Here is a 15,066-nt window from a genome sequence, read left to right as displayed (position 1 = left end):
TTCCGGCACATACCTTGGGCTCTGCTATTTGCTCTCCTTTAGAAAGGAGCATGTGGCCTCAGAGCTACTGGGGCTGGGCTTAGCCAGACCACTTAAAAAGACCCTGGAAACACGGCTTGGCTAAACACGGGGTTTATTTTGCTGCTTTTAAGAGCAATTAAGAGATTGGCTTTTTGTACACATTAAATGTGAAATCAGAAGCCCTTAAGATAGCTTGGATACATGGTCATTTATTAAAGTGATAAAAAATGAACAGGGAAAAAAAGACAAACGCATTTAAACTGAACAATTTTTCAAAGTTTAATATAGCTTTAGATAAAACTGAGCTTGCAGTATTAATGAATACAAGAGTCTGTTATTGTGTATAATTCAAATAAACTTGTACATTTATACAGTTATAGACTGCATGCCCGAAAATGCATTTAGTTTGTTCTAATTTGAATATGTACAATTTACAATGTAATTCAAGCATAAATTCAGCAGTAGAGAACACAGACCGGCTGTGCAATCAGTTACTTTTTCTTATCTTAATGTTAGAGTTGGCTAAAATGTTACTTGGGGAAAAAAAAAATAATTAAAACAGAGCCACATAAATAAAAATGAAATACTAACCAGACGTAACTTCCTAAAATAAATAACTTAAGAAAGTTATTATCCATGTTTGTACTTTCACTCTCATTAATGAAAGATGTATACATTGTCACCTTAACACATGTAACGCACTGCAATACAAGCCACAAGCCTCGGAAATCTTGCATCCAGCAAGGACAGGTGCATATTTGATTAAAAAAAAACCCACAAAATTTTCAGTTGATCATAACAATATTTTCTATGGCATTAATTTAATAAAAATGAGGCTACTTCTCCAGTGTTTCACATACTTTGAATATATTCATACAGGCTACTGAGTAAGCTGCAGCCACTCAGACTGCCAACATTTTTTACAGCTACAGCACTTCTTCCTGTCACTTACTTTACGTTCGATTTGTAGAATACATTCACACCAATAGTACATAATTCAACCTTGTACAAAGATTAAACCCAAAGTTTTCCGAAGAAAAATGCCACTTGGCTCTCCTGAAGGCTGAGCAGCTACCCTCACTGCTGAAGGCACGGGAAGCCAGGCTCCTTCCCCATCCCCCATGGTTTTTGGGAGGGAGGATGCTGGTGGTCCCAGGGCAGGATGGGTGAAACACCATTGCCCTTAGTCTGGGGACATGTCACATTCACCTTTCTATAAAAAAAAGCCAACTGGACCATGAGCCAGCCCCCAAGCTGATGACAGGAGAACTTGGCAAAGATGGGCAACCTCCAGGGAACCCCACCTTGCACCTGCACTTCCAAACCAGAGGCACACAACTGTGTTCAGCACAGGGGAAGATAACAAGGTAAGGTAGGGTAGGTAGGGTAAGGTAGAGTGGGATGGGACAGGACAGGACAAAACAGGACAACAGAACAGAACATTTTCCGTTCGAAGGGACCTACACTGATCTAGTCTAACTGCCATGTCACAGAAAGGCAGTGGGCCGGTTGGGTCATGCTTTGGCAGCATCCTGGGAAGGAGGCAGTGGTCTCCCATCCACCCCAACTAAACCAAAGTAGTTTTTGAAAGAGGACAAGCTGCTGGAGGCAGTTCTTTCAAAACCAGACTGATCTGCTCAAGCTTGCTGGCAGGACTCATCCCTTGGCTGAGCATTTACCATGTTGATTAACATTCTTGGCTCTCTGGTTTGGACTTGGTGGTGTTTTTAATCTTGACACCTGGCAATTGTACATGGCTATTTTTGCTGTCAATCAAGGACTGGTAGAAGAGTTATATGTGGTACAAAAATCAGTGGTATTTTACAAGACAACCTGAGGAAATGTTAGTAAACGGGGGAAAACAAGTCCAGATTTTATCTCACCACATCAACAATCTGCTCACCACACATGTAGAGCACAGGATCAGCACACAGGGAGCAACTCACACTCCTCCCTTCAACAACAACGTGCAGAGAATAAGTATAGCCAAAGGTGTAAAAAGCATGCAGTGCCACTCAGAAATCATGATAAATGATGACAAGAAACTTTGAAAATTAGTATAAAGTCCTTGGGCGTACAACTGACGAGTCATACACTGCAACTTCCAGGGAAAGCAGTCACCGTGGTGTCTGAGCCAACCCTCCAGCAGTGTTAGGTTTGAGTTTCCGAGTTCTTATTCCATGCCAAAATTTATAACAAAAACTATCTTTTTCCTCAAAGATCATCAGATCTGTTGTTACCAGTTATGCAGCAACTGTCAGCATTCATGCAGGATGGTCCAGAGCCTGCGAGTCAGAAGTGCCCATTCATGACTGTGCATGCACCTCCTGACCCACATGTGTCCGTGTCCAGGACCACCTGGCTATCAAGGCTTTTACATACAGTAGATGTCACACAGAGCCCTTTTCCTGGCAGCTGCTTGTGGTGGCTTTTGTACCCAGCTCTCTGACAGTGCCACACATTACTCCACCTCACTCAGATTTCCTCTTCCAGAAAAGAGCCCCCAAGAAGCCACTGCAACCTGGCCCCCTAACACAGACCACAGACCACGGGTGACCCTGGGCATCACAACAGCCTACCTCTGGCATTCTGAGGATGGTCCAGGGGGTGTGAGATGCTCCAGCCAAGATGACAGGGGCACCTGCATGACATTCATCCTGACTCAACCCTGCCCGAGCAGAAAGAGATGGATAAAGGAAACCCAAACACAAGCACAGAAGTATATCAAACCAAACATTTATACAAAGTATTACTCATTTTGAAACCCACAGGGTCAACTTCAGTTAGGAACATGTTTAAACATTATTTTCACCATAGCGAAAGCAATAAGGAACGATGCCACCGGCTTGGGACTTGCTGCGACTCCACACAGCTCTGGCTGTTAGACCGCAGCTCAGTGACCATCACCTGCATCGCTGCTGGCCCAGCTGGGCCATCAAAGCAAGAATGAGCAAAATCCGGGCACTGCAGAAGTAGGGGGAATTGTGACTCTACCTTTGGTGTTCATCCAGAATAAATGCCTGCTTGGCTTCATGGAGACATTCAGCTAATTTCATGTTCAGCTATTCTATCAACATGAGAAATCAAGCACATCCTGCTTATTTAAATGGTTTTCTTGCACAAATGTTACAAATCACAAAGATTTTAAAAAAATTTTACTAATTATATCTAAACTGTGAATTTTATTCATTTATTTAGTGTTTTGCCTAGGCTTATTAATACAACTTTCCTCCCTAAACAATGCCTTATGAAATACTTTTTTTTTTTTTTCTGGTAGCCTAGATGCAGAAAAGAAATCCCAAGAAAATGTTAAAGCAAACCAGAAACCAGCAGTTAATTTAAGGCTAGCAGATTTGGTGTTAGGAATTAACCAATATACCTTCTTTTAAGAAAAAAGACATGCACTATAACTACTTTGCTGAACAAAGCATGACAATTCATATCAGGAAAAAAAATAAATAAGCATTTTCAAATCAAATTATAACTCACCCTGAAAGTTACCCACTTGCATGTTTTACCTACTACTTACTCTTAAGAAATACAGGGGAAAGGAACACCCCTTCCCACATTTTTCAGAATATACAGTATAAATATAGTAGGAGTCATGCCATAAAACTATATGCAAAAATTGCACACTATTATTGCATGCGTGTTGTGATACTACATGCCAATGAACATCAACTCGCCAATCACCCTGTTGTTCGTACTTATAGCGCAGCCACCACTACCAAGGGGAAGCTGCTGCCTCCCGGCACACCAGAACCAGAGAGTTTAGCACACATACGGCTGGTGGAGGACCTGCTCTCCTGCCCACACTGCCAGTTCAAGCTCTAAACGATAGCTGGAAGTCCCGTCAGGTTACGTAAACCGGTCTGAATTCATTTTACGCAGTTTGGGTGGAAGGTTCCCTTCCATCCTGCCGCCACCTGAGAGCTTCTGCAGCTTGGGTGGCAGGTCGGCCACTGACTGGCTGATGGGATCCGACATCATCTTTGTGGTTTTAGACACCAGTTTCTCCTCCGAATTCCCAGGGACCGAGCTGATCCGCTGAAGTTTCATGGGTAAATCCCCCATGCTGTACGCCTTCTCAGAGGTGGTGGAACTCATCCTGAGGAGTTTTTTGGGAAAGTCTTCCCTCCCAGTTATTTTCTGCAGTTTTGAAGGTAGCTTTGTGCCAACTTCATCAAGACCATCCAGACACTCCACCGAGTTATTCCTTTCCTTGCTGTTGCTCACAGCTGGTGCTATCAAGGGAGAGGACATGAGCAGCATCTCCTCCTGCTCCTTTACACTGTACGGTGGGGTTGGGACCTCAAACGTTGCATGGAACTGGGAGTAATCAACTTTAAAGAATCCTTCTTCCAAGGAGATAACAGGAAAGAAACGATGACCCCAGAGCACCTCATCCTCAGTATAGGAAGTCCTGGCTTGGCACGTCATCCCTGAAATGAGCAAGGGAAAAAACTTTCACCAGTTATGGTCAATTGTGGATGCACATGAATCTCAGGGGCTTTTTTACATTTCAATATTCATAATTCAATATTCAATATAAAATACATTTTATGTTTTTAAATGTATAAAATAAAAAGCCATTTTCATATGGTACCTATTGCAGTACATGCAGTAGCTACTGTCATCCTCAAGGTGAAAGGAGTCAACAATACAGGAAGGAGTGTAACTGAATAATTCACATCTACTAATATGGACACTTTTGAAGGTGCTGCTGAAAAGGGGGAAATACAGGGCTAACTGATAACCCTGGTATTAAATTAGCAAGAGCTGCTAATTGTAGTGTAAAGTTGGACTTGTCAGGATCTTGAAGTATAAACTAAGTTTACTGATGAATGCATACAAAACCAGACCCTACATGTCACACATTCATATGCACAAACCAAGCCGATGTCAGCACATTCTGACCCACCATCCAGCAGTAATTATGACCCATGAAATACATTTATTCCTCTTTAAGGGCTTCACCAGCAATCTGCTCTCATTGCCAGGCTGAGATTCAAGCTTCAAAAAATTAGCAGGGAAGACATATGACTAAAAGGCACAACACTGCCCTTCCTCTTCCCCCACTGCCTCCCACCATGGAGAAAACTCCTCCTCCCGAGCACCTCGACTTGACCATCCCAGTGACCCATCCGATGTCAGAAACCTAAGGGTAACACTGACCATGGACTGCTGGAGGTTTCTAGAAATCCTGCTGCTGCCTTTTTTTTTTTTCTTTTTTACGGTATCTGTAGCGATCTATAAATAGCATTACCCTGCCATTTTATCCTAGTATAGCAAACTAGAAACATGACATTTGGTTTTCAGGAAGCTAAATCTACCTCTGCAAACACACCCTCTGCTTAGCTGGCAAGAATGCCTTCAAGTCAAGATAAAATTAAAGGAAACTTCGAAAGGCACAAGAAAAACTATAGAAGGGCTGTAGCGAGGGGGAGCAGAGGACAGATATGTGCCTAGTGACATACAGCCAGAAAAATACATTCTTATGATGCTTTACCTTACTGCTAATGCAAGTTTTAGTTTTGCATAGCAGTTTCTACTGCTAATATGTCTGAGTATTCACAAGACCTCAGAAACCTCAGTTTTCTGTTTTAACTCTTAGGAGAAAAATATGAACCCAGGGTTTTTTTTACCTGAACGCCACTCCCATCCCCCCTGAGGGCCCTTCACATTAGCTCACATGCCTGCAGGGGCATACCCTAAGACCAAGCAATCCTACCTCCTACCCACAGCCTCCAACAGGACAGTAGTTTATTCTTTATAGTGTATTCTCACCGTGTGTTTCAGTTTACTATGTGAAGTGCAAGCAATCACATACCTAATGGGCTTAGAAAAAAACCAAACAACTGCAATTTTAAGAAAAATGGTAATTACAGTGAGTACTTCTTCCATCTGTGTCCTTTACCCTGCAGCTGTTCATTAGCTGTACCTTTGCCGCAAAAGCAAAAACCCTTTCCCCCTCTGCTTCTTCAGACCTGACCTCCGAGGGAGACCTCATTAGCCAACAAATGCATCTAATAACGTATGCAAATGGAACTGGGTCTACAGTGCCTGTGAAGCAGATGGCTGGTTAACTCCAGTGGCCTATGCTTTAGATAACATATTGCTTAAAATGCAAACCACTATGGATAGAAAAGTTGATAATGGTCAACCTCGCGATGCTGCTGCCTTTGCCAAGGTGGGTGAGCTGCACCTCCAGCATGACCAAAGGGCTCGCATGGGAACACCACTGGGGTGACCAGCCTTAGCAGCACTGCTCTGCAAAGAGCTGACTGTTGGGTAGAAATCCCTTGCATGGCTTTTGCTTTGCACTGGCAACACTAAAAAAAAAAATAAAATAATTATGCTTTATTGAATCCCAGGTTGGAAGGGACTCGAGAATCATCTGGCCCATCCTTCCAGGCAAAGCATGACCTAGACTAGATGGGCCACCACCCTCTCCAGCCAACACCAGGGAGTCCACCACTTCCCTGGGGAAAATTATTTCAGTGGCTGATTGTTCTTGGAATAATCCTCCCAGGGAAGTGGTGGATTCCCCACAATTATTTTTACCATAATGAGATGGTAAGAGATGTGCTATCAAAATGCCATGTGGGGGGTATAACAAGGGAGGTGGAGGGGAACACACTGTCAGGAACACTGCCAGGGCTCAGGGAAGCAGATGGGTGCACAGAACTGGCTGGCACCTGCACCCACATCCCCATCTGCTTCCACATGAGGTCCCGCAGGCAATGCTGCACACCCAGGGCAACGCTAGGGCACAGGACCTGCCTGGTTAGCTTCTTCCATCCCCATCAGCTGCTGTGCTGCAGGGCTATTTCTACCTCTGATCTATCATCCTGCCACCTCCCAAGCCTGTTGTTGCCAGAAGGCTTTCAAAGAGGGAATGTTATACCTGCTTCCTATCAAACAATTTATTAACTTGAATCTCAGAAAAATCAGCTTCACATTTTGTTCCATTGATGGAACCCTTTGTAAGCACAATGGAGAAAGAAGTATTTGCAGGTACATAATTTCTTTAAAATCAATTTATCTTATCCGCTAACAAAACCAAGTGTGCAAACTATTTAACAGCCTCTCAGGATAAACAGCAGCAACTAATATGTCGTTATAGGGAATACCTGTCACTCCAAGATGATGATGCTAAGAGGTGCTAACGTGCTCTGATAAGCCCTTGGACAAGAAATCAATTTTCAGGTTTTCTGCCAGCTCTGCTGCATTTCCTGGCTCTCGCTTCCCTTTCTGTTTTCTCAGCAAAGCCTTGGAATCCCAGCTATAAGCTATGAAATACTTTTCTGCTATTACATGCTTCAAGCAGCCAGCTGACAACAGCTCTGACTATAACCATCTCCTTTGTATTATTATAGCAGAAACAATGGAGTTGCATAAGGCACTTGATAGCAGGAGCCATTATCCACACCCTTGTGCAGAAAAAGCATCAGCTCTTTGCAAGTGTCCTCACGCATGGCCTGTGCTCCCTCCTTGGGAGAACTAAAGCTGGCAACAGTACTCGGGAGAGGCAGTCCTTAGGGCCACTGGTCAGAACAGAAACATGGTGTACACAGAATCAGAAAATGTCTGGGACTGGAAAGCACCTTGAAGGCCATATAGTTCCAACCCCTCTGCAATAGGCAGGGACGCCTTCCACTAGACCAAGTTGCTCAAAGCCCCATCCAGCCTGGCTTTGAACACTTCCAGGGATGGGGCAGCCACAGCTCCTATGGGCAACCTCTGCCAGTGTCTCACCACCTTCATAGTGAAGAACTTCTTCCTCATATCTAATGTAAATCTCCTCCTTGTCAGTTTAAAGCTATTCACCCTTATCCTATCCTTACAGGCCACTGTTGAAAGCCCCTCTCCAGCTTTCTTGCTGGCCTCTTCAGGCACTGGAAAGCTGCTCCTTAGAGTTTTCCCAGAGCCTTCTCTTCCCCAAACTGAACAAGCCCAGCTCTCTGAGGCTGTCTCCATAGGAGATGTGCTCCAGCCCTTGGAGCATCTTTGTGGCCTCCTCTGGACTCGCTTCAACAGGTTCATGCCCAGGTATGCTCTTCTGTTGGAGCCCTCATACATCCCACATCAGGAGCATCTCATCTCACTCAGAGCATCCAAAAGCCATTCTGCTGCTTCTCACAGCAAGGGTAAAACTAACCACAGCTGAGGAAGGTTCATGCATTTCACACACCATCAGTGTGGTGGCAAAAACACATTGCCCACAGCTTGGCTCTTCCCTTACTTGCACCATGAGCTGTGTCTTAACAGTCTGCCTGGACAGGAAAGTACCAGACCAAAAATCAGTGGGTATTTTCCCACAGAAAAAGCAGGAGCACTTGGGTGCAACTCACCAATAACAGCACTTCCTGATAACTACCTCAGAATTACTTTCCATTAATTTATGCTCAGACAAACATAGGCTTTTCATTTATTGCAGATGCAGTTTCTTTCTGATGTTTCAAAAATAAGATGCACAAACCAGCAGGAGGCTGGTAGTCATGCCAGGCCACTTCAAGGATGGACATCTATGGTGGGACTGCATGTTGCGGTGGGCATGGGCTCACGCCCAACAGCTTCTACTAGATCAGGCCTTTAATGTCAGGAAATAAGTTTTCCTCTCCTCCTATCGGTATGAAAGGCTTCTCGTGGTTTTTTGTTGTTGTTGTTGTTGTTGTTTTTTTGGGGGGGGTGTTTTTATTTGGTTGTGGGGTTTTTTGGAGGGGTAGTGGGTAGTTGTGGGGTTCTTTTGTTTGTGTCCACTAAGAAGCTATTCATCATCAGATTATGCAGCCTGATGCCTTCATCATGTTAATAGGCCTGTTAAAATTTTACTGAGTTGTCTATATTATTAATATTCATTTGTGGTATAAATTTTAAACTCTCATTTGGAAGCAAACACACTGTATGCACTACATATAATTAAAAACCCATCCACTTGTCAAAGTAAAAGGTTTCGATGCATTTCATTCATCCCTCCTAACAGAAGCTTCCACCACAAAGTGCTCTCCAGAGCTGTTAATGGCTGGTAATTGCAATGCACATTAGCAAAGCTCTGTCTGCATACCCATCACAACACACCTGAAAATGAGGTACACTTATGCATATATTCCAGCATAAAACCTGAACCAAAGAGCTGATAAAAACCCTCTCTGTTATGCAGAAACAGAAGGTGCAAAACCATTGTTCACTATGTCCAAGGGAAGAGATTGCCACCCAGAAGCACTGCTCCTAAGCAGGCAAGGAGTGCTGTTTTGTCTGAATACCCCTTACTTTCACGCTCGCTATTGCATATTTGGGACCATCCCTACCCAGATCATGTCTTCCTGCTTTCAGGAATTATATTCCTTCTGCAAAAACCAGGATCTGACTGTTTTCAACTGAATAAGCTTAAAGGAAGAAAAGAGCAAAGTTTTGGGAATATCTCCTCACAGGCAGAGTCTGAAACTAATTTAGAGAGAGCTTTATTATTGGACTAAAGCTGAAATTTTGGTACCCTGTAGAGTCCAACACATAATGCCACAGTCTATAACACCAGAAAATTCCAGCCACGCATACTTAGGAAAATTTTCCATTAACTTCCTTAAATAACATACAGTAGAGCAGCCTTGGAGGATGAGCACAGGTTAAACTGATGGATTTCTCTCCTCAATTTGATGTGAAAGTGTTGGGGTTTTGCTTTGTCTTGCTTTTTGGTTGTTTTTTTTTTAATAATCATGCCTTCTCCTTTCAGCATTTGCTTTGTCTGAACCAAATGCTATCACTGGAGAATAATGCATCTATCTGTCATATTACAAGTTATTAATTACAAGTTGTTATTTCTAATGAGGTAAAACTCTTGGTTTTAGAGCCCTAGCTGAGCTGAAAAAGTTGATGCAATTATTCCACCCTTGGCCAAGCAGCAAGCTGTTTAAGCTTTTATTTGTCTCTCTGTCTCTGTACTCAGTACCTCATTTCCAGGAAACACCAATGAGAAACATGAGAAACAGGGTTATGCAAACACTCAGACACAGCTGACAGGGACTGGAGCTCCCAGCACACTTGCTTCATAAACACGCAACACAAGAAGAGATTTGGTGCTGCTGGGATGATGCTGGGGGCAGAATCCCCCAGCATCTGAAATCCTGGTAATTCCATTATCTTCATAGCTTCTAGCTTTGCTACAGGGTAAGACTATTTCCCCATAAAGGCAAAGGCATCCCAAGGAACAAGGGTTGTCTTTCTGATTTAATAAAGGGGCAGATGGAGGACAAAAGAATTTGTAAGTAAGTGCTTTGACTAATTCTACCCTATAATAACCTTCAAATTATTTCCAGATTTCTAAAGTAGTCACCTGGAGCTGGCTGTATCCAGGCAATTTCTAGAACTTGTGATACACATTTGTTTTTTTTAAATCACAGGCATGCTTGTTATTTATATGCCCCCTTGCATTTTATTACAGCAGTTGCTGACAAATCATAGGTTACTACTAAGCTTTTAACAGCACTCCCCCTCCTCAAAGTTCAGAAGCAATTTAGGCATACAAAGGTTATATGGTTCTCTTCTCTCTCCAAGGTAACGCCAGAAATTTCACCTTAAATCTTTTTTGTGTTTCTGGGCTGCAATTTGCTGGCCAAGGGCTGGGTGCAGTGAACACCAGGAGGTGTCCCTCTTAACACTGAAACATGGAAAACTTAATCTTAACCAGTCAGGAAAGAGGTAATTACTTTGGCATTACAGCAACCATCCCAATGGCCCCACAAAGGGCATCTTGTCATCCCACCTGCCAGTACTGGAGCAAAGAGAAATCCTCCAGAAGTTGGTGACAAAAATGCACAAATATGCTTACATTTTGTCACTTTTCTATTTTTTTTTTTTTTTTTCCTTCTTAGGAGCTACGTATGTTAAAATGCCTGGACCTGAGCAGGGTCCCAAGAGGCTGCCTGTGCTTCTGGGTGGCTCTCCTGTTCACATGCTTTACTGCTCATTTCAGGGGGTATTTACCTCCCGTAAACCTCCCATTTATCTGAAAAGCATCAAAAATAAGTGTTAAGAATTTATCACCCGTCAATGTTAAACCAATTACTAAAAAATTAAGCTAATTTACAAGTGCAGTCTAAGGCAAGGGTAAAGCTTGATGTGAGACGATATAAAAGTGTATCACACTCATCCTGTACTCCTGCAGGACTACGGGGAGATTGACTGCTGTAGAAAAAAGGAGTTGCATGATTTCCACAGCAAATTCTCCTCTTCCAGGAAGTGGTTTTATCCCATTAAGCTAAGTAAAAGTGTGATATCCTGATGTTAACATCTGGTCCGTGGCCACTCTATCTGAAATGCCAACAGACATCCAAGCTCTGTGATTAGCCAGAAAATGGGAGATCAGAAACCACACTGAATGAAGGATGCTCTCAAATTCCTCATCTCAATGTTCACTGTCACGTTATTTTTTACTGTAAGTTAAAATGACAGGCTGTACTACGCACGGCTGAGAAATGCACAACCTGACGGAAGGGTTTCTAAGCAGGCAGAAAGCGTGGTGTCTAAACTGCAACACTTCCCGTCTATTTGGAAAGAACAGCTATTCTTAGCATTAACATTTTCCCATCATAATTCAAGGGGTATTTTTTTATTAAACTGACGATGGTTTGAACTGCAATAAAACTTTCTGTCAGTTTGTGGTTGACAGCCCTTGCCGCTGTCTGCTGTCAATGTCTGCTTTGATGCACTGGCACTTTTGCAGCTTGATTTTGTTTAGTAGAAGGGAGATGGGCATCCACCTTGCCATCTATGCCTTTAGTGCTGCTGATCACTGTTAAAGCAATGTTTCAATTAAAAAACCCTTTTGTTAAAGAAAAAAAAAAATCATTTTCTGAAATACAAGAGACAAAAAGAGTCTTAAGGCTGCCAACTGTAAAAAGGTGCTCTACAAATTCATTGAAACAGAAGTGTGTGAATTCCAAGCCTTGCCTGAAGCTACAGGGGATGTTTCAGGTGGCAGGATGCAGGCAGTGACAGAGCAGCCATTTAGGAGAGACACGTGATCAGGGAAAGACATGAGACACAACCTGTTCACCCTGCCCCAGCCAGGAAGTTCTGGAATGGGTGAACATCCTCATGCTGCCTATTTTATTCTTTCCACTGATCTCTGGCTTCTTAGACCATGACACAAACAGGTATTGGGATGAGACCCACAGCAAAGCAGCAGCCCTATGGATCAGCTCCTCAAGAGCAGCTCCCCTTTTGCATAGCAAGAAGAAAAAAGGGGAAAAGACATAGAGAGCCTGCTGTTGCCCAAGAGCCTGCAATACCATTGGAGAGACACTGGCATGGAGGTTCACCCATGTCTTCAGGCACCCCCTCAATACACACACAACAGGACAGACCGAGGGTGATGATTAATTCAGGATGTCGGACATACCACAGAACAGAGCAAACCAGCCAACTGGTCAAGTGAGAGCATTGTTTCTCTTGAAATGTCAATCTGCAGCAGGCCTTTCTAGAACATTTAATGCTTACCATTTATTACTGAGACCTAGAAACTGCCCCAACAGACAGGGGGCAGAGATTGAACAAATTAAGCATGTTTGTGAAAAGAAACCAAGGGAGCAGAGTGGCTCAAGGAACGCAATGCACACATTCATGCAAGAGTCAGATATCAGTCTTATGCTAAACATTTTAATTTCTTATCGCAGTGAATAGCAAACCCAGGCTTCTGCTCCGCTACCCGATTTAGAGACGTTGTTTATGCTCCAGCACTATAAATACCTCCTAGTTTATTCAGACTGTGCTGTTCTCCGAGGAGCTATCTTGACGCTTAAAAAATAGCAGTGACAGCAAAGGTATTTTTCTTATCAACTGGTGCTCTTCCCAGGGCAATTTTTAATCACTCATACACACATATTTTTCTGACATGTTGCAGACAGGTCATCTTGATGCTCACCAGGACCACAGCTACCCATCATTAGCACAAGTTATAGCAGGATTCGAAAACGTCATAAAACCAGTTTGTAAAACAACTGCAAATACTAATAACGTTGCCAGGTAGAGGAATGCAGCAGGCTACTGTCAGGTGAGCCAACCTCTCCTCTTCTGTATTAGTCATTTACAAAAAAAAAAAACTGGGAGGAAATAAGAGCTTGAAGCCCTCAGCAATGCCCTTCTGTGCTCAGCCAGTGGACGTCTGTAGCATTTTCCATTCTTTTTACAAAAACAAAACAGAGCCAGAAGTGCAGTTATTGGAACAAGACTGTCTAATGCACATTTCTTGCACTGACAGAAATTTACACTATCGGAGAATCTGGACCGGTATTTTTATTATCTCTGGGTTTTTTTCCTAAAACCAGAACCTCCATGTTATTCTGAAAACACTGATCTGTTCCTGTCTACCTACGTGCAGGAGTGCGTCAGGGCTGATTTCAGCCCCTTCAGCTCCTTTCTTTGAGCAGATTTTTTTGCAGAGCCATCTGCCACACTACTGCTTTTGCATCATTTCCCTCCTACCGGGATGTTATTGAATAAGAAGTAGCAGCACCAAAATGGAAGTATTTAATTCCCATGTAGCTCTCTGCTGGCAGGAGGAAGGGGCAAGAGGAAGAGAGAGCCAGGAGGAAAGGAATAGTGGGTGGAAAGGAGGATTGCAATGGGGAGAGGTGATGCACCTGTTCTACCTGGATGAGGATATTTACAGGATGCTCATACACAGAGCTGGTGATACTTATGAAGTGGTACTCTGGCATAAAAGAGAGCTACCCATCCATGCCCTGACAAGGTGCAGTGGATGCTCTCCAGAGCTCCCCTCCAGCCTCAAGTATTCTGTAATTTTTACTGATAACACAGTCCTACGATAACTTTCCTCACACTGCTAGCTGATAATATTTTCAATGCCCTCACCCTCCCCAGACCCAGCCCCGGCACCACATGTTGCATAACTGAGAAAATTCTGCATGGCTGCTGACACATTGCAACTGACAAGGGGACATCTTCGATAACCCCGTAACTCTTTCAAGCTCTGTGCCCGTCATATTCTGGTAAAGTAACAGTGTTTTGTGTAACATTAGTGTGAGCATAGCTCCTATCAGAGCAGAAATCATTTCTGAAAATAAAAACGAACACTTATCATAAAATGCACATTTCAGTATCCTGGGATGCCGGAACTTCTTCACCGTCATGACCATGTTCCCTGGCTGCAAGGAAGGGCAGTGCTCCCTGGGACTGTACCAGACCCCAGCTCCCGCTGCTGCAGCATCATGCTGGGTCCCACCCGGCACATTCCCACTGTCACTAAGCTTAGGGCTGCAGCATCAGCCCGTGCAGGGCCAAATTAAAGGGGGTTTGCTGCAGAGTTGAATGGCTGTGGAACATCAGCCTGCTCCTCTGTGCATGCATTGAGATCCACCACCCATGTGGCAGCTAGGGAAGCCTCACAGCAAGCACCAGCACCTGCGACTGCAACTATGGGCATTCTGGATGGTTTCACAGGGATGAAACCACCACTCACGTTGTCTTATTTCGTGCCTGCTCCACCAGCAGCAAGCTTTAATTTTAAAAGCAAGAAGTTCTCAATTATCCTGAATTAATATCAGAATAACTTTCTTCCCTTGTTAGTATCAGAAGTGACTTCACTCAGCCCCAAAGCTGCCTGAATCACATCGACAGCTTACAGAAAAACTCAGGGTAGCTGCCTCCAGGCTGGATTTCTCTTCAAATTACAAATCCATTTTTTTTTCACTAAGAATTAAAAAGTTTGGTTCTGCAATTAATGGAGTTTTGCCTCCAAAACACAGCCAAAAATGTGTTTTATTTTGTAGCGCAATTTAACTGTCCACTGGGGATGTGTGGGCAGAGACACAGGAAGAAAGGATTGTTTCGTCAAATCAGAAGAAAATTGTTTGTGGTCACAGAATGCCTCAGGAATGCATAGCTACAGTGAAACATGAGAGAAGTCTGCCCCTCAGTCAGTTAGAAAAGGGGGGAACCCCCCCCCACATTTAAAATAAATTATCCTCTTCCAATGAGAACACTTTAATTATGAGGCAAGAAACACAAAACCAACCCTTCCCTTTG

General features: G+C 43.4%; 1 protein-coding gene across 1 annotated transcript in view; it reads right to left on the bottom strand.

Moving 5' to 3' along the window:
* Positions 1-210: 210 nt before the first annotated feature.
* Positions 211-15,066, bottom strand: part of KCNJ3 (potassium inwardly rectifying channel subfamily J member 3) — a 52,796-nt gene continuing 37,940 nt past the window's right edge. Inside the window, exon 3 of the mRNA XM_061363782.1 lies at positions 211-4,463. Within this exon, the coding sequence (XP_061219766.1) occupies positions 3,880-4,463 (584 nt within the window). The 3' untranslated portion in view covers positions 211-3,879. The remainder of the gene's footprint in view (positions 4,464-15,066) is intronic.

This window comes from Neopsephotus bourkii, unplaced genomic scaffold, assembly GCF_033783945.1.
Source record: "Neopsephotus bourkii isolate Nb327-2 ecotype Australia unplaced genomic scaffold, CSIRO-AGI_Nbou_v1 NB_1181, whole genome shotgun sequence".
Taxonomy (NCBI): Eukaryota; Metazoa; Chordata; class Aves; order Psittaciformes; family Psittacidae; genus Neopsephotus; species Neopsephotus bourkii.
Note: the sequence above shows the minus strand (reverse complement) of the source record. Positions and strands in the feature narration are given on the sequence as shown.